Here is a 27,990-nt window from a genome sequence, read left to right as displayed (position 1 = left end):
GTTGTAACTTTACAGAATTGTTGAGCACCTACCCTCTCACTTTTTTCTAAACTTGTAATCATCAGGTGGGTACTCTTAATTACAGACCCTCCCTTGCTTGGGAAGCTACCATAATTGGGCTGCTACTAGTTTAATAGTATAAAAGCTAGTGTAAAAACAGCACCTGGCAAGCAATCAGAGTAGCTAGGATGCAGTGTGTGTATTTTTATAGCTCTCATAAACAGTTTAATGAAGAACAGGCTATGGAGTTTAAGGCTAGGCCAAAGCCTCACCCTGTGGAGGGAGGTGTCCCTGAAGCCTTTTTACAGAAGAATGAGAGATTAACCCCGATAGGGGAAGGAGGGTAAGAGGCAAACTACATACATATTCCCTCCCTCTCTCCCTCCCTTTACACCGCCCTTTTCCTTCACTAGCTTCCTGATCATTTGAGTAGCTTAGCCTGAAAGGCAGCAAAGAAAAGTGAAGAACATTAATAGAAGCTGAAAGAAGACAGCTTTATTTGAGAGGGGGAAAAAATCTAATAAAGCTGAAGAGTTTACAATTATGTCTTCTCTCTGATTTTCTGAAACAGTGGTGAAGACAGGAAGTGTGAGAAATTGTTGGAGTTGCTTTAGCTGGAGACAGTGGCAAAGGAGTTACTACGGCTAGCTGGAGATGACAGCAGGAGTCAAGAACACATGGCTGGATCTGCCATAGGATCTCCATGTCTGGTGGTAAGTATCCATAGCCTATTCCATCTTTGGCAAAGGGGACTGTAGAGAGATGAGGGCTGAATATGTAAATGAATTAAGTATGAGTTTCCTCAAAGTATGAGTTTCCTGTAGCTGTATGAACACATATGTGCATAAATGAATGGTACTGTATGGAGAATGGTTGACAAGCATAAAAGCAGATCAGAATACATCCCAAAGATGCTTTTCAAAAGGCAACTGAACTTTCTTGGGTTTTTTCCCCCCCTTGAAAATGTTTTGCTTAACATCCAAGAAGCTACTTCAGTTCTGAGATCAAAGTATCTTCTTCACAAAATTTACTGATGTGCTGACAGTGCAGTCCTATTCATGTTTTTTTTGGAATTTTCTATGTTCATGAGTCTTATACCATGAATTAAGTAGTACCATGAATTAACTCTGTAATAACAACAGAGATTTTTATAGTTAAAAATCTTAAGAGAATTCCAACTTCAGTCTGAAACTTGTAAATATCACTTGTTATATTTAGATATATAAACTCAGGTACATTAACATTGGCATCACCCTAGCCAGTTTTAATAGTTCTTATAACCTTTCTTAAGTGTTTAAAAAGACATTACAAAATTTACATCATGAGAATCTGAGCTGTCATTTAATCAAATGTGGTAAGGTTGGCATTACTCACAATGGAGAAATGGTCGGTGAAGTCTAAATTAACCTCTTTGATTAGAGAAAAAAGCAATATCAATATTTATGGCTGAAAAGAAACCCCTTATAAACTTTTTGCATGAAACAGAAAAAAATGCAGTTTTGATTTATAGATTTGATTATTAGGAAAAAAAGCTGGGTAATAGAAAGTTAGGGAGGGGAATTTGGAAGGGAACAGTTGAGACTACTGTAGTGATATTGCTGGAGATTAAGGCATTGGGATTTGCTATGTTTTTTTTTTTTTCAGTTTAGAGACAACGTTTGTGTTAATTTCTTGAAAACGTTCCCTAACATTCTGTTTTTTTCAGTGATTTCTTGAGGAAATTTGACTACACAATTAGTAGTTTTTTTGTAATTAGGAATAAGAGAAAATTTTGTAATAGTATTTATGTTTGCTCCAAAGAAAATCAGAAGCAGTTTTTTTCTTTTTCTTTTCTTTTCTTCCTTTCTTTACTGCTGTTATTCTTGATTAGTTTGTGTTAGTTTTTATGTTCTTTGTAAAACTTTTAATAAATATTTATATACCTATCTATTCTGAAGTCCACGACAGTATATACAAACTTGAATTTGAAATGCAGTGCATTATAAAGGATCAAGGAATAACAAAGTGACAATCTTTCCTCTGCATGAATGAAAATAAAGGTCTCATTAATTTTAGGACTGAAAAAGAAAGAAATATACTACTTTTAATTTTAATAATTACACTTTAATCTATAGATCAGAGAAGTTCTCAGACTCTGTGATTCAGTAGGTGTCCACTAAGGCTTTATGAAGGCAAAACGAAACCCAGAATCAGTTTTGACATTCCCGCTTTGCCAAAACAAGTCTGATCAAGACTTCTTTTTTTTTAAACAGTGACTCTTCTCCAAGTTGCTTATAAACTCCTGACATGGAGGTTTCACTCAGCAGATTGAGAACTGCTGGCACGTGGTTTTCAAATTGGTCCCAATACTCACGACATACCATTTAAAATGTAGAAGTATAAAGTCTAGTTGTATCTTTTTCTGTTCAAGATTTCAAAAGGTGTATATTCATATTAACCTTTTTTGTTTTCTGAGGTTTTCGCGGGTGTTTGTATGTAGGTCTTTGGTTATTCGGGTTTTCTCAGGAAAACGCGGGAGAAAACCCGAATAACCAAAGACCTACATATTAATCTTTGTTGTTACATAAAGGTTATATTATTATAAAGTTTATTTATAGGAAGGAATTGTTACTTATTTTCCATGAGCCACAGGTAATTCCTAATTTGTTTTGGGGGAAGGGCTTCTAGAAATTGTGCAGTTTCTCACAACAAATCTCAACAAATCACTGAAAAAACCAAATGTTAGGGAATGTTTTAAAGAAAATAACACAAACATTGTCTCAGTATGTTTCATACTACTCATGACCACATTTTATTTTAGACAGCCGTAGCCTAAAATGAGGAACCTGAAGGCATCCAGAAGTCTTTTGAAGGAATGTCCATAGCAGGTGTGTCCAACCCATGCCTTGCAGATCACATGAGGCCCTAGAGAGCTAGTAATGAGGCCCCACAGGATCGTAAACTAATAATGTATTTATATACATTGATTATATTATATATTTTATATGTGGCCCAAGATAATTTGTCTTCATTCAATGTGGCCCAGGCAAGTAAAAAGGTCTATAGTTTCATTCAGGAAACAAGTGAATTAATTTTTTTTTTCCAGAACTCTTAGTTACCCTCTACATAATTATATGATCCATTCTATGATATTTAGGATTGCAGCAAGATTTAATATTTAAAACGGTATGTGTATGTGAATGGCATGCATACAGTACTTCTGTCTTGCTATAGCTTCTTGGCACCTGTGTGGATGGAAGTAAAGACTGGAGTAATTCAGAGACAACTCATTTGTTCGAGCAATTATGCAACTCTTGCTATCTCTCCCCTTCCGCTCCCAGTTTTCTATTTTCTTTTTTTCCCCCTCCCTACCTTTCTAATTTGGGGTTTCATAAGCATCTTCTGACTCCGAAGAGTGGAATTTTCCTGCCCTTTTGCTGTCAGCAGATGTGAGTTTAGGCACACAGGGCAATCTCTGTATGATTTAACCTCCAAGAAATGTGACTCCAGCAATAAAGCTGTTATCATTGCAAATGGGAGAATAAGAGCAGAACTTCCGTCAAGTGGAATTTCCTTCAGGCCAAAAAAGGACAACGTTCAAGTGTCACCGAATGCCTTAAGAATATTTTCCTTCAGAACTTTTTGTTTTAAAGACTATGCCCCTAACAAGCAGTAGAGGGCCTGCTTGCTCCATTCATGAAAAAAGCCTGGCTTCGTATCTCAATAACCCAGATCAATACTAGGCTATTTCACTTCTAAGGGAAAAAGGCGTTACTTCAGGCCAGGTAGATTTCTAAACATTTTTAAGGTCATTCTTAATCCAGTGTCAGACTGCAGTAAGTGACGGTATTCATTTGTGGTGTATGTTTTGATGTGTTCTTGGAGCTGATCCCCGCTTGCAGTCCTCATCCTGCCCAGACAATTCTCATCTGGTCTTTGGGTGTTAAGTGAATTTCATCGTATGGGTATACTGTGTATACATGTACAATGACAATAAAGTTATTATCTCCTCCAATTCATTATTCCAAGATTTTTCTTCGTCTTATCTCCAGCCTTGTATTGTCCTTTAATGTATTAGAATAAAAATACCGTCTTCCCCCCCAAATTGATTTTATCCTACTCAGATTCAAGGCAAGCAAAATGTGTGACATTTTGCCATCTGTTTCCCTGAGTTGTGGGCATAAGAAGAGCTGTGTTCAGTGAGTATTTGGCATGGCCATTAGCCACCCCGCCCCCTGAATTAACTTCTCTCCTGGTGTTTGCTTTCCCCATTTATTTTATCTCATGCCACTTTCTCTGTTTTTAAAACCAGTTTCTCTTCAGACTTTCAACAAGGGAGGTGTGCTGAGATCAGATCCCCAGTATTTAATATGAACAAGAAAGGGGGGATATTTATTTAGTACCAGATCAGCACTATGCCAGAAGCAGTATTTCTGTTTTCAGATATGGGATTGTCACTTTTTTCTCACATTAAGATCCTGAAAATCACAAGAGACCTCAAACTGGGCCTTTTTTGGTCATTGGCTGGTTTTACTCACCAGTCAGCTTTAGTTAACCCTATTTAGGGGACATAATTAATTGTACAGTCATAGTAGAACGTGTCTTCTAGAATGTGCAATTATTTCTATTCTAATGTTTCTCTGATCAAAATTTCATATTTTAACTTGGGAGATGTGACAGGAGGGGCAGACCAGGCTAGAAAGGAATCCCCAAACCAGGCCCACTCCATTCGTGCTGCAGTGCCCTGATTGGTGCTGATTTTTCCCATTGCCTAGTGATTTTTTGAAGGAGGATAGCAACTTAACCAGAGAAGACTGACCACTGATTTTAATGCTGACATATGTGCAAATCCCTATGACACAACTTGACAGTGAGATAGAACAGAGACAAAAGAGACAAAATAGGAATTGGTGATAGGCATACCGAAGTTTATGGTGGCATTGTGTTTTTGTGTCCAACACAAGGAATAAATAGCACGTAATAGCAGGGAAAGGCCTACAGTTATTTAGGGATCATTGAATCTTATTTGCCTCTGGGTAACTGTTGGAACAAAACTTTGCTAGCTTTCCCTGTCTTTAATAAAACTCATAGCTTTTCTAAGACATTCCAGTAATCTCTTGGATTTTATTCCTCCATCCAATTGTTCATTTTCCTCTCCCATTTCCCTCAATCTTGCCAAGCACCTGAATTGGCTGCTGGCCTGAGTCCACAGCTTCTGTGAAATACATGACCTTGAGAAGTGCCATCTTGTCTTCCTCCCACCTTGTCCTTGGAACCACAAGGACTATTGGCTCTTCGCTCAAAATGCTGGGGGTGACTTTTGTGCTGTTTACATATAGTATAAGGCACCAGAGCACCAGGCACTGAGAAGCACTAGGACTTTGGGCAGGTACTTAGGAAGGATTGTGGTGATTATTTTTTTCAGACTGGAAATGTCCGAGTTGGGATATGTCTGTTTTCTCTCTGAGTGTGAGATAGTAGAGACAACAATATCCTTCTCAAGTAATGCAAGTTTGCAGTTGTCAGTGTGGGATAAAATCAGGGTTTTGTATTATAGTATGTTGACTGATGTGATGGATTACATTAGGTTCCACTCCATGCATGAGTAGAAGTGAATTAAGGTTTCTGACAAGCTAGTTGGTTAAAAAGTAGATGGTTTGCATCTTACTTCAACCTGGGGGAGAGCTTCCAGATTTGGGGATGATTGGTTCAATGGGGGGCGGGGGGGCGGGTAAGCAATTGCCACTTGCTGGTGATCGGCAGAGGGAGATATGGCAGGAGACAAGGGATGAGCAGCTCTTAGGGAAAGTGTACTCAGTTTCTTGTACCAATTCTGCCTTCTAGACTCCTGGCTCAACTTCAGTGCTAGGCACTGATTTCTCAGTGGTCCTTAGTGCCATGTTGCTCTGTAATAAGCCATTCCTTCATTCAGGATCTTATTATGGATGATAGAGCCAACCTAGCATGTCTTACCAAGGCCTGGATAGGCATCTTTATGTACATTTCTGACTTTGGATTATTTGAGGCATCTGTCAGGTAATATCACTTGGATTAGTCCTTAGTGGACTCCAACTTGACACGGTTATCTGAGAAGAGTTTGTACTTGTTCATCTCAAGGAAGTTGGTTGACCTATTAGAGCAGCCATTGGACCATGCCTCTCCTGATTGGTCAAAGCCAAAGCTCCAAGCAGTGAGTGAGGGAGTAGTTTCATCTCAGCTGAAGGAGGCAGTGGTCTATCTTCTTCTCAAGAAGCCACAAGGTTGGACAATTTCTTATCCATCTTCAATCTTCTCTTTTTGGTTGGTGCTTCAATTTCAAAGATCTATGGAAAAAAACTATCTAGATCCCTTCCCATCGGACTTCAGACTTGGGCACATAATCAGAGGGTGGGCATGAGTGGGACCTCTCAATCCAAGAATAGGCACAGATGCACAAGATGAATTTGTGCAAAAGCCTGAGTCACAGCTGCCACCTGATCTTCATATAGGAATTGTGAATCCTATGTGCATGTGTAAAGCAAGTGATTTTTCTTTCAGTGCTAGCACCATCAATCTTTGCAGCTCTGGTCCAATTACACTGTCACTTCCAGATTTGTTTGTGGAATTTCAGTGCTCTTCCCTAGAACTAAAAGCATACCTTGCAGACTGTTGGCTTTATCATCTGGTACTCATCTAAAAGTTATACTTACACTAAAAGTTACACTGATATTTTCAAAGGCCATCTCACATACTGTAATGGTGTGTGGGAATGAATGATCATGGAAAACAGAAGGAAGAGCGGCAGTCTGAGAAACTAAATCTGAGTCTGAAGGAGGGGTGGAGGTGGAGAAAGCATCTCAGAAAGGGCCCTCCCTAGTTTTTGATACAGTAAACTAAAGAAAGGGAAAGGGACTTTCAGGCTTGCAAGATTTGGTTACTGCATTCTTACAAAAATGGTAGCATTAGTATTTATGATTGGTGCTTCTTGTGTGGACTGCCTCAAATGGCAAGACAATTTCAGTGTTGATCAACTATTTCATGTAATTCAAAGGAATAGTATTCAGAAATGTATTTAGCTGCATTGAAAATACAGTAGAAATAGGATAGGATAGGATAGGATAGGATAGGATAGGATAGGATAGGATAGGATAGGATAGAATAGAATAGAATAGAATAGAATAGAATAGAATAGAATAGAATAGAATAGAATAGAATAGAATAGAATAGAATTCTTTATTGGCCAAGTGTGATTGGACACACAAGGAATTTGTCTTGGTGCATGAGCTCTCGGAGTACATGAAAGAAAAGATACATTCATCATGAATCATAAGGTACAACACTTAATGATAGTCATAGGGAAAAAGTCAATATAAATCTTAAGGATACCAGCAACAAGGTTACGGTCATACAGTCATAAGTGGGAGGAGATGGGTGATAGGAACGATCATATAAATAGGTAACTATACCTCATAGTTCTGGATTCTTAAAATACTTCAACTCCTTTTACCTAAGTAAAGTTCTTGTATATTTCCATCATGGTAATCTTCCTTACACTTTATACACACACTGCATAACTACTCACTAAGGTTGTAATAAAAAAGGAATGTTCTACCATCTCTGATGAGAACTTTATTATCTTTCAACATTTTGAAGGGAAGTGTTTAACCAAATGAAACTTATAAACAAAGAGTTTATTCTTACCAAGTTTAGACCTTCTGTATTTGATGGAAGGAGTAAAAAGTTATGAAGCAAGAATATTATTGTCTAACTGCAGTAAAGTTAATCATCTTCCACTAATGGAAATATTTGGATAATCTCTTACTCAAAAACTGGTTTGATAAGAATTGGTCAATAGATCTGCTCGAGAATGTGTTTGATGAAATGTTTGTGTGTGTGTGTGAGAGAGAGAGAGAACAAACATTTTATTGGAACTATCAGGATTGTATCTGTTTTATATAAAATTAAATGAGTCATTTAGGATATATGGAAAATATAAAGGGCCTGTTTAATGTAGGAATAACTTGTATAATACTATTTTTAAAATAAAAAAATCCTAAATAAAATGCTTTGTGGGTTTCCACAAAGAAGAGGGAGTCAAGCTATTCCCCAAAGCACTTGAAGGCAGAACAAGAAGCAATGGGTGGAAACTAATCAAGGAGAGAAGCAATTTAGAACTAAGAAGAAATTTCCTGACAGTTAGAACAATTAATCAGTGGAACAACTTGCCTCCAGAAATTGTAAATGCTCCAACATTGGAAGTTTTAAAGAAAGGATTAGACAACCGTTTGTCAGAAATGGTATAGGGTTTCCTACTAGAGCAGGGGATTGGACTAGAAGACTTCCAAGGTCCCTTCCAATTCTGTTATTCTGTTCTTTTATTCTGTGAAAAATGTGAGCATTGCAGTCACTTATTTGCATGTATTAATCAGTTTCATAAGATCCAACCCGCTTTTATCAAATCTATCATATTCTTCCCCATTCTCTTAGCTTTGCAGACCCCCCAAGATATTTGCTTTTATTTCTGGCATTTTTTTAAAAAAATTTGATTTATATGCCGCCCTTCTCCGGAGACTCAGGGCGGCTTACAATGCGCTAAGCAATAGCCTTCATCATTTTGTATATTTATACAAAGTCAGCTTATTGCCCCACAACTGGGTCCTCAATTTAACTACCTTAGAAAGGATGGAAGGCTGAGTCAACCTTGAGCCTGACGAGATTCGAACCTGCAGGCAGCTGGTCTTAATAACAGGGTGCTTTAGACCACTGTACTACCAAGGCTCATTTCATTCATGAATTCATGTTCTATCAATTATACTATTAAGTTCGAAATTGCATTCTTCCATATGTCTTATAATCACAAGATGAGCCCAATATATGTTGAATTCTGCTGCCCAGTCTTATATATCAACACTTTATATAAATATTTTTTTTTATTAAGGCACCAGACTAGAAAGCAGGAGAGAATGTAAATTCTAATCCTGCCTTTTCTTATAAAAACTGACTAGTTGACTTTATGGCAGTCACTCTCTCAGCCCAACTCACCTCACAGGGTTGTTGTTGTTGTCGGGAGAATAGGAGGAGGGAAATATGTTGGATATTTTACAAATAACTCCTTGAGTTATTTGTAAAAACAATAAAAGCAGGCTGTAAATAAAATAATAGAATAAAATAAATTAGGTTAGCAAGCTATTCATTTTTATCCTCAAACTATCTGAGTAAACATTCATCATCACTTAGTCTATTCTAGACTACATTTTGAAATAAATCATGCTACAATTATATTTCTTGCATAAATGATTAAATGATTCACAAACAGAATCTATGGCAACTTTTTGACTCAGCAGGTACTGAGTAAGGTTCTTTCTGAGTCAGGGTCTTTCTTCATCCTCCACAGCCTCCTGATTTATCTAATTCATCTTCTAATGCAGAGCCTAACCCTAACCCTAATGAAGACCTCTGTTCTAATGCGATGCTCTGATTGATGGTTTCTGTTTTCATTTTGGCTGAAATCATACTTTTCTTGACTTAATGTTACACACTTTCTTTTTCCCTGAGCATTCACACTTTCCAGGTGAGAACTTTAGGTTAATCAAACTCTAGAGTGTAAGCCAGAGGTCTTCAAACTTGGCAGCTTTAAGACTTGTGGACTTAAACTCCCAGAATTCTCCAGATAGCATAGCTGGCTGGAGAATCTGGGAGTTCAAGTCCACAAGTCTTAAAGCTGCCAAGTTTGAAGACCTCTGGTGTAAGCGAATACACATAAGTGGGTCCCATTGGCATCTTATTTACAAGTATACAAGCTGCAAATGCTGAAAGCAAATAAAGAGCAGACTAACTACTGTAATCACTGTCTTAGATCACCACAGAATTTCTACATCACAACATTTTCAACTAGCTCCCAGATCTTTATCTACATAACCCTATGTTCAGAGCTACTGTGATAATTTTTTTTTGAACCAGCTGAAGTTGAGAGACAGTTAAAAGCATAAGGCTGGAAACAGGGAGACATTGCGTGCTAGTCCAGCCTTAGACACCACATTGGGTAAATGACTTTGGGCCTGTTTCTCTTGCTGCCTCAACTCTAGGAAGATGGCAAGAACAAACCACTTCTGAAAATCTTAGCAGGACAACCAATTTGGCGTAGTAGTTAAGATGCTGGCCTAGAAGCCAAGAGACTGGGACTGCTAGCCCAGCGTTAAGCATGATAAACCAGTTGGACCACTCTCTCTCTCTTAGCCTAACTCACCTCACAGGTTTGCTGTTGTGGGAAAAATAAGAGGGGGAAGGAGTATTAGGTATGTTTACCTTTTGAGTTGTATATGAAATTTTTTTTTTTTTAAAATTAACCTTTAGGGAGTACTATAGTCCAGGCAGTCCCCAGAAGTCCTTAGTGAGTTGAAGGCACATATATACAAACCTCCTCCCATCCCAACCTAGCTGAAGAATGTGACTTTTCAAGGACACAGAGTGTTTCCAGGTGTATAAAAACCATTTGCAAGTCATCTGTATCCTTCTCTAAGTCTTTCATACTTGGTCTTTGCTGTGAGCAAGTACTCTAAGGAAGGCTAGTCAACCAAGCATGCATGACTATATTTTAGGGTTTGAGTGGTTAAGTGGGCTGGAAATGTTATATTCTTGTGTCTTTTGTTCTATTACATTTTATTATATTTTGTCCTTGCTATAAGAATAAAAACCTATTTTCTCTTGTTTTGCTTTTTCCTTTCATAGCCAGGATAATTATATTTCTGTACTTCTTCATGGCCAACTTAGGTTTTAGCAAAGAACAATTCTACCTACCTATTTTTTTCCCTCTTCCTTCTTCCTCTACCCTTGAGTCTATCCCCCTGTTTTTCTGTTATTCTAAAAAATCCTTGACATTACTGGATCCTTTCCGTACTACTTAAAAGATTACGCCTCCCAGGCAGAGCTCAGTAACCATTGACTTTTACCTGAATATATGCATTGTTGAATTTATTCCTATTTATACTAAGTAGGGATTGTTAAGTGTTTACAAATGAGAAGTACTGCGAACAGTTGTGCCTAACACCCTCCTTGACTGCTTAATATTTCGAAATGCGCTGAGTCATGCATATTGCTCTGTTTCGGTGAATGCCATTTCAACTGTTGGAGACTGCAGACTAATGATATTACCATTTTTTCAGAAATATGGTAGCTAAGTTCAAGAGCTTTCATAGTCTAGCTTACATTACTTGAATCTGTATGTCTTGTCAACCTGCCATACAGGTATTTTTGACTTACGACTATTTGCTTAAAAACCATTCAAAGTTATGATGGAGTTAAAAAAAGTTATTTAAAGTTACTGTCTTCAAAGTTATGACTACTGCACCATTCTCACAGTTATGTGATTGCATTTTGGGTGCTTGGCAACCAGCTCCCATTTACAATTGGTTGCAGCTTCCCACAATCAAGTGATCACATTTTATGGTGCTTTTTGTTTTTTTTTTTCTGGCAAAAAACCCCGCACATTGAATAAACCGAACTTGGACTTACGACCATGTGATTTGCTTAATGACCACATGATTCTCTTAACAGCCATTGTAAAAATGGTTGTAAAATTGTCCGATCATGTGGTGACTCGACTTATGACCGCAACAACTTACCACCAAAATTCTGGGCTCAATTGTGATTGGAAATCAAGGACTACCTGTATGCTTCTATAGCACTTTGTCTGTACATACTATATGTTCTTCACATCATCAGGTGCTAGCATTTCATTTCATGAATATTTTCTGCCCTATGAATAAACAGGCATGTGTTATTTTGTGCACTATGTTTCATCTCTTTCACAGGCATTCATACTACCAGCTGCTCTACCTTGTCCTGTCAACAACTGTTACTCCCACTTGTTTTGCCATGTTGTCAGAGTCACGCTGGAGGGGTCTCCGCCATACCTTGCTGGTGCTCTTCTCAGCCACCCTTCTCATTGGCATAACCATGCTGGCCATCTCCTCTGAAATCAATCCTATTGGGGTTTTCTTTCTTGTAGCAGGGGGCTTGTGTTTGGTTGGCTACCTCATTAGTGTGGCAGCTGAACAATGCCTGAAGCATCAGAATGCAGGAGAAGAGGCCCAGGCAGCTCCAAGAAGACAAAATCACAATGGGTAAGACCATTTAGTTGTGCTAATTTCCACATATCTTAATCATGGGATATTTGCATCCATTTCTGACACTAGTTTAAGGGAAACTAGCAGATACCAAGGAGTTTTCTAATTTAGAATCCTAATTCCAGTGATGCGTGCTCAAGCGTTTTGGGAAATCTATAAGCAAGACATGAAGACAGTAACTCTTCACTTTTGTGTATCTGCAGCATGATGTTTCTTCACATACCCATTGAGGGCTGACATGCATGCATGCATTTCTATTCATTCATTCTGTAGTAAAATCAGACTCAAGGCAGCTACTCTGATTGGGCTAGAGAGTTTAATTCATATTACCACTACCTGCCTTTCTCCAGATGGATTCAGAATGCAGTTCCTAGAATTCTAACCCAACTTCATAGAGAACCAGCTGACTGAGAATTCTGTTCTGTAATCCCAGCACATCTAAAAAGTGATAAGATTGCACTGCAGGTAGTCCTTGATTTACGACAGTTTGTTTAGTGACCATTCAAAGTTACAATGGCATTGAAAAAAATGAGTTATGACCATCATAATTAACACTTATGACAGTTGCCTATGTAGAAGCTTGGCAACTGACTCATACTTATGACGGTTGCAGTGTCCTAGGGGATAACCTTTTGCAACCTTCTGACAAGCAAAGTCAATGGGGAAGCTGGATTCACTTAACAACAGTTGTTTACTAACTTAACAGTCGCAGTGATTTACTTAACAACTGTGGCAAGAAAGGTTGTAAAATGGGGCAAAACTCTTTTGACCATTGCTCAAAACATTATCTTTTTTTTAGTAATGTTCATCTGATGTTCTATGATCTTCTGGGGAAGCTGTGTGGTAGCCAGAATTAGGGATTTCTCAGTTGTAGCAGCTTAAATCAGGGAACTCTTCCAAGGGGAATGCAAGTAGACCCCAGGGCTGTGTTTTAAATGACTATCCAGCAAAGTAGGTGTGCTTCAGGTCCCTTCCATAGAAAACAATGTCACCTACTGGAACCAGAAAGCATGGTTTCTGTTACAGTGCTTACTTTTTGGAACAATATAGTCTCTGAGATTTGGGTGGTTTCTGCTGTGGTGGCTTTCCATAAGGTTTAAAACAACCCATTCTCCACCCACCCCACCCCTGGGGTTTGGGCCAGTATGTGGGATAAACTCTTTTGTAATGGTTTTGGATTACACTAAGCTGTGACATGGTCTCAGTTATGCCCTACTACAGTGTGTCTAAGCATTTTGTTGTTATGCTTTTGTCCATATGTAAGCCACTTAAAGTCGCCATTCATGAGTTGGGTGACCACATTCAATCTATCAGAGACATGTCTGTTAACCCAGGAATTTGGAATATAACAATTTGTTCCACTACCAGATTGCCTTTTAAGTTGCTCAGTTTATTCCTTTTTTTTTAAAAAAGTGAAACTTGTTAATTGTTTTTATTGCATTTAAAAATGGTTGGTTTAATTATTTTCTTCTTCATTTAAGATTTTCTTGGGAACTGCTCTAGGCTTATCATTGTATGGAAATAACATTAATAATCATCATTGCATCACATGCCCAATAGTGCATGAAAGAGATGACAATCTACCGGAAGAATACTAGATTACTGTCAGTGCTTATTTATATCAGTGATAGTTCTGAAGTTGAAATGTATAGCATAATTTACAGAAAAGGAGAAGATTTTTGCATTCTTGCAGAGTAATAATCAAATGGGATATAGAATGCAATTATGGGTATTAAGTAGAAATTAGACACAATAAACCCACTTGCTTGAAATGATTTAGAATCTTGCATCGCATTAAAAAAAATAGGTAACTGTTCCTCATGGACCCAAGGAAGCAGTTATTTTGAACTTTCCTCCCATTTTTTTTTTAATACAGAGACAACGCAACCTATGAAGCACCAACATATGAGGAAGTGGTGGCTACTGGCTACTTGTCAGATTCAGCGCCCACAATTTGGACCATTACATCTAGTCCTGGAATAGCCCAAGGAGAACCCCCTCCCTATAGTGTGGTTATTGAGCCTACTGCCCATGGAGAGACTGTGGTGGAGACATTCAGTGTCTCAGTGGAGCCAGGTGCACGGCGAGCCTCCGAAACAGATCTGCACTCGAGGTTGCGCCTCCGACTGTTCCTACCAAGACTGAAACGCTTTGTCTCAGATACTCATGAACTCAAAGGAAGCGAAGAGCGTCTGGAACGCCTAGAGCCCCTCACTCCACCTCCTGCATATGAGAATGCGACTGGTGATGAAGTCTTTGAAGGACACTTTCAACCTTCAAAACCTTGACTGAAAGGCTGGAGATTGATAAGCAGTGCCAGTATTACCACATTACTTCTTTCGAGCCCATTATCAGCTTGGTATTGTTGCCTGTGCTACAACTTAAGCAAAGTTTGTTTGCAAGGGTTTGGCTCTCTTTTATGAAAAATGCATGCATTGTAGCCATGCAGCCATGGTAAGGACTCCTTTCTTCCTTTGGAGTTTCTTTCAGGGAGTGGGGAGAGGCAGAAAGGTTCTTAGACATTTCATCTGATACGGTTAGACATTTCCAAAATCATTCATATGTTCTTAGGATTGAACAGTAGCTTAGGCTGCCTAGGAAGTGGAGAACAAAAGACAGGTTGGCATATCTGGAGGAGGCAGATTGTAGACATGGATTATTAATCATCCTGCCTAGCTGATTTAAACAGAAGTCTGGAGAGAGAGAGAAGAAAAGGGCAGGTTAGAGAGCCAGTGAAATAAAGATTTTTTTAAAAAAGCAGAAAGTTGCTTTTAATTTTTTTTAACTTAAATTTCACTGATAAACTAGTCTAGGCCCAGGATGATTTTAAAAGATTTTCCTGGAAAAATTAAAATCAGCCCATACAATACATTACAATGGTGATGATTCATCTTAAACCTGGTTTCTCTTATTTTCTGTGTCATACTTGTCATGATAAGTGTTAGCATTTGTACTAGTCTGTGTTTTCTGCCAGGAGTAGGCATTTTATCCAAATATTTATTTCAACATTCTCCTGAATGGAAGCTAACCGTAACAATGAACATCTTCCTTAAAATCGAGTAGGGGCAAGTAGGGTTTCTGTAATGCAGAGGACAGCGCCCAGAGGATGCTACTGAAGTGTCCCCTTTCTCTTATTTATTGAAACTGGGCTTGCTTTACATGAATCACGATATGTACATGTGGAGTATTTCCTGTTATGAGGATAATGAATCTGGTATGGATCTCTGTCACAACCTTAGAATCTCTCATGATGAAAATAAGCTTTTATATACAAACAGTTCATACAAGCTAGTGCAATATAGTTTCCAAAGAATTTAAATTTTTAAAAAATCAAATACGTCTTTGGTGAAGGGGGCTAGTAAATCAGATTTCACTAATTTTACCTGAAATAGACACAACATTGTAAATGGTGACTGCTCCATGTAAGTATGAAAGAAAGAAAGCCTTGGTGGCAAATTTAAAATTCAGATAATACTAAGACTGCCACTTTTAAGTTTTTCTAACAGAAAAATCTGAATAATTTCCAGGTATGTTCAAAAGATTCATGTCTGAAAATTATGCATCAGCTGCTAAAACCAGTAGTAATGAACAATAAATGTTATTTTATTGATTGTCACACTGCAGAAGGATGAATTTTAACATTATTTTTTTAAATATGCAAAATTGTAAAACAGAGTATGCAAAATACATTTAATATCTTGCTAGATTTTAAAAGCATAAATCCAGCGCTGCCAAGGAATGTTCAAATAAAATAAAACATTTGATCACAGAAAATCTATCGGCTGATCTCTTGCATCCAGAATAACAAATAATGGAAGATGTTACCATAGTCGAGTAAGTCTTTACCTGTCAAGCAATGCACTTTTAGGAATCCCTTGAAACAGAGCAACTATATGATTCCTGTGTCTATTAGGCTGAGGGATAGTCACAAAAGAATAGAGTGCTGGAAATGGAAAACAGAACTTTCTATTAAAAAATAGTTCTTTCAGACACACTCATTCCTGGGTAGAGGAAGAGGACTTGGCCCTAATCTTCCAGTTTGAATTAATTCCCACATGGACAATTGACTATTCACAAGTTTCATGTGCCCCATAACACTCTCCTGGGTTCTTCTAACTTTTCTTCATGACCGTTATCTTGGGCAAACACATATTCTATACGTTGCCAAACACAATGACTTTCAACAGAAGAGAATATATGTAGCTCAGGGTTGAACTGTGAAATCCTTGGTGCTCTGAGCTTCCTCACTTCTAATAACCTACTTGGGGACATTAGCAAAAAGGTGTCCCACCAAACAGTTTTTATCAAGTATTGTGAACATGATTAAGACTTGATTTATGCTGAAGGCATTTGGGTATATGAAGAATATAATAGCGGCATTGTCCAAAACCTATTTGCCATTTAATAGAAACATGGCAAACAGTTCAGCACCATATCTAAAGCATTTTTGAAGTAAGCACAAGGCAGGCACTCTGAAGTCTTTCAGATGCAGAGGTATTGTATGCTTTTTAAAATCTGATTACTGTTGACTTGCAAGCTCCCAGTTGCCACTGCATTTTTTGCCTTTAGTCCAATTTTCAATCTGCAAGAATTTGTACATTGATTTTCTGTGTTGAAAGTCAGTTTTTATCGCACCCTCCCCAACAGAATGTCTGAAAGACATTATGTAAAATGGCTTGGACACTGTAAGTGCAATAACTCTCCAAGAACAGAATGGCTTCAAAATTTGCTGTGCGGGGAGAAGTGGAAAGTATCTGGAAGCTTCAGCTGGTACAGAACACAGTGCAGAACACAGTGCAAGCAGTTTTGTATATCTCTAGAATGGTACACATTACACTACTCCAGTGGTGAAATTCAATTTTTTTTACTACTGGTTCTGTGGGCATGGTGTGGCTTGGTGGGCGTGGCTTGGTGGGCATGGCAGGAGAAGGATACTGCAAAATCTCCATTCCCACCCCACTCTGGGCCAGCCAGAGGTGGTATTTGCCGGTCTTCGAACTACTCGAAATTTCTGCTACCGGTTCTCCAGAACCTGTCAGAACCTGCTGGATTTCACCCCCGTTCTATTCCACAAGCCACATTTGATGGCAGTCTGCTTCCAGGTCCAATTCAAGGTGCTGGCTTGGCTTTTAAAATCTTTTATGGCATGGTGGTAAGTTATTTGAGGGAACACTTCTTCCTATTACATTTGCCCATCCCATCAGATCTGGAAGAAGAGATATGTTGTAGGGTCTGTCTGGTAAAGAGCCCTATCTGGTGGGAACCTAAAGGCAGGCATTTTCTGTCATGGCATGCACCTAATGGAACACCACTCCCCCCACCCCCCATCTCAAGGTCAAGCTGGCTCAATTGCTGCTAACTTTTTGCAAATCCCTCAGAACTTGGCTATGAATCAGGATTGCAGGTTCTCAAGGGAATGGTGGGTAGTTGAGGTGGTGCCATTCTTGTATCTGTTGCTCTCCTTGCCTTTTTAAAACGTATTAATTTTTAAGTGTTGATTTTTAATTTTTTTAAAATACTGTGTACCACCCAGAATCACATTTTGTGAGATGGATATTTATAACTATGAATGAATGGATAAATTAAATTTATATGGCACCTGGCTCCTAATGACTCATTAAAACTTCTACAAAGAAAGAGTAATAGAAAAAAACAAAACAAATATTCGAACAAAACACAAGAAAAAAAGACGGGGAAGGCAGAGAGACAGAAAGAGAGAAGGGGGCATCAATCATATTTTCTATAGGCCTGTGCAAAGACCCACATCTTTAAAATAGCAACAGGGTGAGAATTGTCTGGATTTTGGAGGGAACCTAATTCCAGAAGGCAGGTGCTGTTACAAAGAATGTGCATTTCTGGGGTCCCAATAGGTGGCATTGTTTAATTGATGGAATCTGGATCTTGCCAACCCTACCAGATCAAACCAGTTGGGCAGATAATATGGGAGAAATTCAGAAATGGGCCAGAGGTCCCAGTTGGGGAAAAAAAACTCAACAGAAAAATTCCCTCAATGTATTTTTGCAAGAGACAAACTTGGTCAGCATCTCAGAATATAGTCAACTTCTCCATTCAAAACTTCTTCTTCCCTCCTTTCTGGTCACCTGATTCAAAGGGCTCCTATTGTGTTATTAAAGTGTTGGAAAAGCAGAAGCTGCATTCTGCATGCTTTGCCTACCTTGTTTTTGAAAGAGAGAGAGAGAAGTGTGTGTGTGGGGGGGGGAGAGAACATAGGCAGGGGAATAAGAAGTCCCTCATAGTTTTCACATTCATATTATATAATCTTCAAAGATTTTGCTTTGTCTCATAAGTTTTAGTTTCATAAATGTTTTGTGAAATTTTGGCTATACAGTAAGCTGTTTAGGGGGCTATACTTTGTAGAGTATGCTGTTTACGGTGACATCATATGTGAACTCCTGGTTCATGTCCTATTTGATTAAGATATAAAAGTCAATTTGAACGAAATGTTTGGGAGCCTTTGCAGTTTACCACATACAATATATTTTTCCCACTGATTAAAATGAGTATCAATTCTCACTGCTCAAGATTGATTCAGCCTTCCATCCTACAGAGGTGGGTAAAATGAGGACCCAGATTGTTGGGGGCAATATGCTGACTCTGTAAATCACTTAGGGAGGGCTGTAAGGCACTATAAAGTGGTATATAAGTCTAAGTGCTATTGCTATTTCAATTATTGATTTATTCATCAATTGCATATGGCTGCTCATTTCACAAGAAATCTGGGTGGCATACAGTGAAAAAAATATGAAAACAAACATGTCAAATACAGTTATATTAAAAAAAACACACACAAAAGATAATGATTCTGCCATTTAATTAATACCAGTGATAGTTCATCCTGCATCTTTTGTAAGACTCTGTGCCATTTCTTGTTCCATATGTATTCTTTGCAGAACACATATGAAAAATAGCAGGAATGATTTTCTGTTGACATTTTCTGGTCATCTTTTCAGATAATCCCTAATTCAATCCGTGAGAGAGAGAGACCAATAAACATAACAAGGAAAATAACTTGAGTTGACATCTGTAATTTGCAGCCTTCTACTTGTTACATCACCTGATTTGAATGCAAACTTATTTCTGATTGTATGTTGTCTGTCTCAGACCCCTCACCTTTGTTTAGAGTTCAATTGCTAAAATAATCCATCTCTCCACTAATCAGGTGCAATCTTTACATTGGCTCTCTACCCTGCATGATGTCCTATATTTTTATTCACTTAGATCCTAAAACTATCTTTCCTGCCAAATACTATCTATAAACTGTTGCAATCAGAATGGAATCCCAAAATCTCCCTTGCCTCTATGCACGCTTGTAATTAAACTAATTATTTTTCAAAACACAGAAAATAAATATATTTTCTGGTTATTACCACCATTTATTTCAATAGTATAAATATGAACATAAATATATGCATAAAGAGGAAAATAAGAAATCTTGGTTTTAGATAAGGCACACACACATATTATATAGGCAGGTAATAGAACAGAATTGATCCCTGTTACCTCTATATTACTTTTGCAAGTAATATTCAATTAACCCAATGAACTGAATCTTAATTTGTTACTAACAACCTAAATGACACATTTCAAGAGAGATGGGAATCATAGACAAATCACTGAACAGATTTTTTTTTCCTATTATGAGAAATGAAATGTTACCTGATGGAAAATGACATGCACAGATTTTATATTTACTGTAAAATATAAAATGATCCTTTGTTTTGGAAACATTACTAATCTTTCAGGTGGAAGGCATGTGCAATTTTCTTGGACCACATAGAACTTAACCCTATATTGCCTATGATTCATATTGCCTAATGCTAAACAAGCCAAGAAGAGTGCAATTATATCATTTATTTTAGGATAGCAGCTTACTATCCAGTTTCCAATAGGAAACATCTTCCCCAAATTTGCTTAAGAAAGGTGGGGAATTTCATTACTTTTTTTGACTGGGGACTGTACATTGGAAAACAAACAATGCGTAAAAGGGACGAGATCAAAGACTCTACATTCACATCTGCAATGTAGGTCAAAGACACAACATTACTACCTTTAATGGATTTTCCTGTACATACATGCCTAGGTTAAGAACTATATGTTGCTCAATGGAATGTCTCCAGGGAATCTGGGCTACAGGTAATCCTTAACTTATAACAGTTCATTTAGTGACTATTTCAAAGTTACAACAGCAATGTAAAAGTGAGGTATTACAGTTTTTCACACATCCTTTGCAGCATCATGGTCATGCGATCAAAATTCGGACATCTGGCAACTGGTTTACATTTATAACTGTTGCAGTGTCTCAAGGTCATGTGATCACCTTTTGTGACCTGACAAGCAAAGTCAATGGGGAAGTCAGATTCATTTAATAACTGTGTTACTAACTTAACAAGTGCAATGACTCACTTAACAACTGTGGCAAGAAAGGCCATAAAATGGGGGCAAAACTCACTTAAAAACTGTCTCACCTAGCAAGAGAAATTTTGGGCTCAATTGTGATCGTAAGTCAAGGACTATCTGTATTAAGTAACACATCAGATTCAGTTGATAGGCAAGCTATTTGCTTACCTAGTGATTGCAAATTATTTATACTAGTGTACCATCATTCTATCCTACAGAACTGTCAGGGCATTTATTAATCCCATGTTTGGCTCTGGGACTAATTACCTTGGTTTGGAGGAGATGAATCGAGGCTTATCCTTGTTGCAATATTTTGAAAAGAAACGCGAAGGAAGGTTTCTAATAAAACTCATTTATTTGTTATAAAGAAAATAAAACACCTCACTAACTAAGAAAAGTTAATTGTTACATTTTTGAAAGTAATTCTTGCCGGCTATGTCAGCCGGACCTTGGCAAGAGAACAAAGGAAAGAGTGTGAGAAGCAAGTGAAGGAATGTGGGTGGATACGGAAACACGTAGCTTACTGATAAGAAGTTGGCAAAGCTACGGAGAGTCTGACAGTCCAGAAATAATGAGCTCAGCTGGTAAATAAAATAACGCAGTGACATTCCCCTTCTTTGCCAGTTGAGCGAATATCAGTACATCATCAAATAAGGCACATCTTCTCACGCAGATACTCGTGTTGAGCTGCTGGAAGTGGTTTGTTGAGCATATCAGCAATTTGATCATGTGTAGATACATATTGCATTTTGACAAAACCTTTTTTCACTAAATGCTTTATGTTTTGATAACGAATGTCAATGTGTCTGGACCTAGAACCTGTAAAATGAGATTCAGAAATATAAACCACCGATTCATTGTCTTCCATCACTGTGATCGGTCGGATCGGGGGTGTCCAGATATCTGTGACTAAAGCATCAAACCAAGTTAGAGAATTACATGCATCTGAAACACAAGCATATTCAGCTTCAGTAGATGAACAAGAAACAAAATTCTGCTTACGTACTTGCCAATAAACAGGACATCCATTTAAGAACATCATATAACCTGAAGTACTTTTACGTGATTTCTTATCACTTGCCCAATCAGAATCTGCATAACAACATAATTCTGCATAATCAGTATGTGTTGGTTCTAACAATAACTTCATGTGTTTAGTGTATTTTAGGTATCTCAATAATTTCTTAATACATGTCCAGTGAAACTGTTTTGCTTTCCCTACGTGTCAAGATAAGAGATTAACACTAAGTGCAATGTCGGGTCTGGTCCAACTACTAATGTACAATAGTGACCCAATGACTGAACGATAAAGTGTTTGATCCTCGAACTCAGGACTTTCTTCTTGTGTCAAGTTGTGAAAATCTGTTTGCATGGGTGTCTTTGTTGTGTTAGCATCTTTCATGTTGCAATGATGCAAAATTTGTTCAATTTTATCTTCTTGTGAAAGACTAAACCCCTTCTGTGTTTTTTCAATCTGAACACCTAAATAAGTGCTAATGTGACCTAATGATTTCAATGTGAAGTATCTCTGCAAAGCTTTGGCAAAAATTTCACTCATTTGCTTATTTGGACCAATATAAACAATATCATCAACATAAACAAGAACTATCTCATATGCATTGTTAGATCTTTTTGTGAACACGCACTCATCAGTTTCGGACTTAATAAAGCCCATTGAATTTAGTTTGTCAGTAAGACATAAGTACCACATTAAACCAGATTGTTTCAGACCATAGAGACTTTTATTTAGGAACCAGGTATCCCCTTCTTGCTGTTGGAATCCTGGAGGACTTCTCACGTAGATCTCTTCGTCTAGGTCTGCATGTAGATAAGCCGTGTCAACATCAAACTGGAAAACTTCTAAACCAAGGATAGTTGCAGTTGCTAAAGCAATTTTTACACTCTCAGTTCTGACTGTCGGTGAGTAAGTATTTGTGTAGTCCTCAGGATAACGTTGAGCGAAATCCTGAGCTACAAGTCTGGCTTTGTACAGTGACTCACCATTTGGTTTCTTTTTGATTCTGTAGACCCATTGAGTGCCAATGACCTTTTTGTTTGCTGGAGGTTTTGCAGGTGTAAACACTTTAAGTTTCTTTAGACTGTCCATTTCAATCTGCATTGCTTCATACCATTTGTCTTGCTCTGAATCAGGGAGCTGCTTGATTTGCGTGAAATTATCAGGTGGAAGTGTAACATTGCAAATCAAAGGCAAGGGTGCTTTTGTCAGTTGCCAAGAATATCGTTGTGGAGGGATCCCTTTTGTGGCCCTCTTGGAACGTCTCGGAACAACTGTCCAGTCTTCTTCTGCTTCGTCCTCGTCCTCACTTTCGTCGCTAGCATCAGCATCCGCGGCTTGCGAAGACGGAACATCGGGTTGAGAAGAATCAATGGAATCTTGATCATCAATCTGCGTAGCATCAGCAGTATCATCTCTGGGAAAATAAACTCCAGGATCATTGGAATGAATCCTGGACCAGTCAATATCTTCTTCAAAATTAGCAGATTGGGAAATCACAATTGCATGTTTAGAGTCAATAAATTTGCTCCATTTTGAGTTATCATCAATACCCATAAATCTCAGTCTTTTTGCTGCTGGACTTCCTTTTCTTCTTTGAGCTAAGGGAATGTTCACCATAGCATATGAACCAAAAATATGAATGTTTTTAAGATCGGGCTTGTAGCCATACAACATGAAGAAAGGAGTCTGATTTGTTACACTGCTCCAAGTACGGTTGACAATGTAATTTGCATACTTGATAGCTTCACCCCAGTATATCATATCAAGGTTGGCGTCTTCTAGGAGACAACGCATCATGGTTTGCAGAACCCCTCTGTTGTGAGCCGATGTGTCAGGGGGTGAAGTCTGATGAATAATTCTATTCTTACGCATCCAGTCCTGGAAACGCTGAGACATGAACTCGGCACCACGATCACTCTGGATTCTGGCGATGCGAACTTGGTGTTGGGTAGAAACAAGGGTTGCAAAGTCTTTAAAGATCTGAAAGGTCTCTGATTTTTCTTTCATAGGATATCCATATCCATATCTAGAGTAATTATCAACAATTGTTAGAAAATATTTTCTACCACCAAATGATGGCGGGAAAGGACCAACTATGTCAATGTGAACCAAATCAAAAATGCGTGTTGACAGGCGTGTAGCGCGTTTGGGAATGGCTGCTGCTTTGGATTTGGCCTTTTTGCATACAGCACAATTCAAAAACACCTTACACCCCTTTAGATCCAAACCTTTTGCGAACTCCGGCATCTTCCTAAGAACACGGAAACTGGCATGCCCCAATCTTCTATGCCATTTGTGGATACACCTGGAATGCAAAGGTTTACCTGTTAGTGAATTCTCAACATTAACATTTTTATGCGGAACCTCAGGCTTGCTCTGAGCAACCTGTTTACCAATTCTATTTTTGTTGGCTTTAGGACCCTTTGGAATAGCAACAGGATCTCTCTCTGGAGCATCTCTCTCTGGGCCTGTGCCTTCCCTTTTTGGAGTTTGCATACTTGCCTGTGTTTGTGTTTTAGGCTTTGGCTTTAAGTAATAAACACCATCAATTAATATGGTTTCAGCAACAATATCTCCATCTTTAACTATGTAACTTGCTTTTTCAAGGTGGTGAACCTGAAAATTTAATGTTCTAGACAAGTGATTCTGACTAAGCAAATTACTGGTTGCTGTTGGTATGTAATAAACATCAGGAATGAATGCATCGAGCTCTTCAACATAAACAGTTCCTTTTCCTTTGACCTGACAAGGATGATTTGAAAAAGAATAAAGTTCACGTAGTTCTGGTTCAGGCTCGTGCATTTCTGTGAAAAGTTCCTTTCTGTAGGTAACATGCAATGCTGCACCACTGTCCAAAGTCCACAGGAGTCGTCTGTCGTACTCTGGTTGAGGTTGTGGATCATTGGTTAAAGCCAATGTGGCGAGTGGAGTTTGTGGATCACGCCGGGGACCACGACGACCTTGTCTTCCGCCTCTGCCTCTGCCTCTGGAGTCTGTTCCTCTGGGCTGGTACGTGACGGGAGCTGGAACTCGTTGGGGACAATCCCGGGTGGCATGTCCCACACGATTGCAGGTGTAGCATCTTGGCGTCCTTGGAGCGTAGGTCCTTCCTCGGAAGGGGCGCCTAGCTGGAGCTCTTGATGCGGGTGGTCCTCTCAAATGTGGTGTGGCTAGCATGAATGCCTCTTCTTCAATTAAAAGTCTACAGACATTGTCCACTGTGCGTTGAGCAATTGGGACTTGGTTAATTTTTGTAACAGCATCTTTCCATTCATAATTCAAAGAGTTAATAATGATGCTGATCATTTGAATATCTTCAATGTTATGGCCTCTTTCTCTCAATTCTGTTCTCAGACCTTTCAGTTTGGTCAAATGTCCTCCAATTTGTTCACCAGGTTTCAATCTCGAACCGTGGAGTTCAGACATTTTTAGTTTTGACTCACCAGTTAGTGGAGAGACAGAAAATGCCTGGTAAGGAGCCTGCACTTGGTATGCTGGCTGTGCTGGCAGAAATGCCTGTGGTATTTGCTGTGCCTGTTGTGGACCTAAAAATGGTCTTGGTTGTGCCATTGGAGGTGGGCCAGGAGGTGGCCCTCTTTGCACTTGTGGCTGGGGCACATATGCAGGCATTTGTAGCTGCTGTGGCTGATGCACTGGAATCTGCTGTATTCCAGTTGCCATTTGTGCTTGAGCTGCAATATTGGCGTGGCCTGCTGGAGATGCAATCATTTGCCTTTGCTGCATAAAGTTTGCCTGTGTTCCATCTAAAAAGACACCAACACCGCCAGGGGGTGTTTGAGTTTGGGCCTGTGGAAACACTTGTGGCATTTCAGCTTCCTGTAGTACTTTTGCCAGCAGATGGTGCTGCACCTTTAGCTTCGGGCAGCTTTGCATACGGGGCATTGTATGCTTTAGAGTAGGAGTGGTTATGTAAGACATGTGTAACTTGATCAGGGAGACTTTCATGTGACGTATGCAGTGCTCTTTGCCTTAATTGGCCTGACACAGGATCCACCAGGGGGAGTGTCTTTGGCTCTGAGCAAGAAGACAATATGGCGCTTTTTGAAAAATTTAAGTTATCTCCCATATCTTGCTCAAGCATAGATATAGCCATTTTTGCTTGGGATAGCTGCTGTTCATAGAGTTTTATACGGTAGGCTTTCATGGCCAGCTCATCCAGGGTGAGCTTAGAGCTTCGAGGAGAATAATGAATTGTTTCTCTCTCTGTGTGGGAGGAATTTTGCTCAGCAGTGTGCTTTGGCCTTGCATCGAGCGTTACAAATTCAGAAGGTTCTGGGAAGACTTTTTCAGAGCTTGGAAGACCAGAAGAAAATGTTACTGACCTCAGTCGTAAATCATCATCTTCAAAAACAGCTTCTGTCTTATCTGTCTCCATTTCTGTTCCCACGGCTTCTTCTTGTTCCAGGCGTGTGGCTGTAGTAAGGGGCTGGAAATCTGGAAACCTCCTTTTCTGCCACCTTCTCAGCAAAATACATTTTGTATTTGTTTTACTTCTGTTTCGACATCTCAGCAATATAATTAGCATACCTCAGTAGCTAAAAACTAATTGCCTATGCGCTCTTATCAGAAATAACAAAAACAAGGAAAAAAGCCATAAATCAAACCATCCTCTGCTACCAGAATGTCAGGGCATTTATTAATCCCATGTTTGGCTCTGGGACTAATTACCCTGGTTTGGAGGAGATGAATCGAGGCTTATCCTTGTTGCAATATTTTGAAAAGAAACGCGAAGGAAGGTTTCTAATAAAACTCATTTATTTGTTATAAAGAAAATAAAACACCTCACTAACTAAGAAAAGTTAATTGTTACATTTTTGAAAGTAATTCTTGCCGGCTATGTCAGCCGGACCTTGGCAAGAGAACAAAGGAAAGAGTGTGAGAAGCAAGTGAAGGAATGTGGGTGGATACGGAAACACGTAGCTTACTGATAAGAAGTTGGCAAAGCTACGGAGAGTCTGACAGTCCAGAAATAATGAGCTCAGCTGGTAAATAAAATAACGCAGTGACACATTATTGTTTTTATTCCGTGCAAAAAATTTTAACAGCTTGGGAAGATGGAGTCCCCCCCTTTGCCAATTACATTACAGATTAGTTAAATAAAATAATTGATTAAAATGATTAATTCATTTAATTAAATCTTTTCCTGTTAATGAAATCGCAAAGCTGTAATTCAGCTATCCTTTCCTTTAATAAATTGATTCCCAGGGGCTTTTAGAGAAAAACATGATTTTCATAACTCATTAAAATAATAACAAGTCTCATTCATGTCAAAGTCAATTCTTGATTTCATAGACAAGTCCATGTAGTTTGCTTGACAAGAATATGAATATGGTTTGGGGTTGCATTCTTCACCAGTCTACTGTCAAGCCAATCTTATCCACAGGCTTGTATTTTTTCCTGGACCTAGCTGAAGCTGGACTGATGCTGCCACCTGCTGACTGAATGGTTAAAAGGCTTTCTTATTTATTAGCATCACTTTTCTACTTCTGAACAAGAAAAAGTAAGCGAAAAGTTTGATAGCTTTCATATAAATACAGGTAGTCCTCAATTTACAATGGCAAAGTTACAACGGCACTGAAAAATGTGAGTTATGACTGTTTTTCACAGTTACGACCTTTGCAGCATCCCCATGATCATGTGATCAAAATTCAGATGCTTGGCATATTTATGACCGTTTGTGTCCCAAGGTCATATGATTTACGACCTTCTGACAAGCAAAGTCAATAGGGAAGTCAGATTCACTTAACAACTGGGTTACTAACATATCAACTGCAGTGATTCACTTAACAACTGTGGCAAAAAAACCTCATAAATGGGGCAAAACTCACTTAACAGAAATATTGGGCTCAATTGTGATTGTAAGTTGAGGACATCTGTAGAGACAAAAATTACTTACAGAGTTTATTTTATGAGTGAAAAGCTGTGCTTACACAGCATGCTAAATTCTGGATACTTTTGTCATGTTTTACTGAACAAAACAATTGGTGCAGTTCCTGCAATACACTAAATCATAATTGTTAGTTTACAAACAATAGTAATTAAAATGGTAAAAGCAGCTGTCTGGAGAAGGGTTTAATGTTGGCAAAGGTGCAAGGAAAGAGAAGACGAGCAAGATCACTAGCAAGATGGATGGACTCAATTACAGTTGCAATGGATGCACTATTGGAAGACTGGGAAGGACCAGGTTAGAGACATATCATTATGGAGAAAATCTATTTCTGTGGTTGCTAAGAATCAATAGACTTCAAGGTACATTAACAATTAGTATGGCAATTCCTGTACCTATTAGTTCAATATATCATGGTTTAGTTACAAGCAGGCAGCATAATAATGTAAATACAAACAGGAGCAATCACTAATCTGTGAGACTGCCTTATCGTCGCTGGACTATAACTCCCAAAACTCTTCACTATTGAACCTGCTAGCTGAGGTTGCTGGGAGTTGTAGTTC

General features: G+C 38.6%; 1 protein-coding gene across 1 annotated transcript; it reads left to right on the top strand.

Annotated features, from left to right (window-relative positions):
• Nucleotides 1-85: 85 nt before the first annotated feature.
• Nucleotides 86-15,857, top strand: TMEM139 (transmembrane protein 139). The gene is made up of 3 exons (XM_060690334.2): nt 86-713; nt 11,769-12,080; nt 13,960-15,857. The coding sequence occupies exons 2-3, from the start codon at nt 11,833-11,835 to the stop codon at nt 14,369-14,371; spliced, it is 660 nt and encodes a 219-aa protein (XP_060546317.1). The 5' UTR covers nt 86-713; nt 11,769-11,832; the 3' UTR covers nt 14,372-15,857.
• Nucleotides 15,858-27,990: the final 12,133 nt, after the last annotated feature.

Source organism: Pantherophis guttatus, chromosome 2 (genome assembly GCF_059756535.1).
Source record: "Pantherophis guttatus breed Tessera chromosome 2, ASM5975653v1, whole genome shotgun sequence".
Classification (NCBI taxonomy): domain Eukaryota; kingdom Metazoa; phylum Chordata; class Lepidosauria; order Squamata; family Colubridae; genus Pantherophis; species Pantherophis guttatus.
This window is presented reverse-complemented; position numbering and strand designations above follow the sequence as displayed.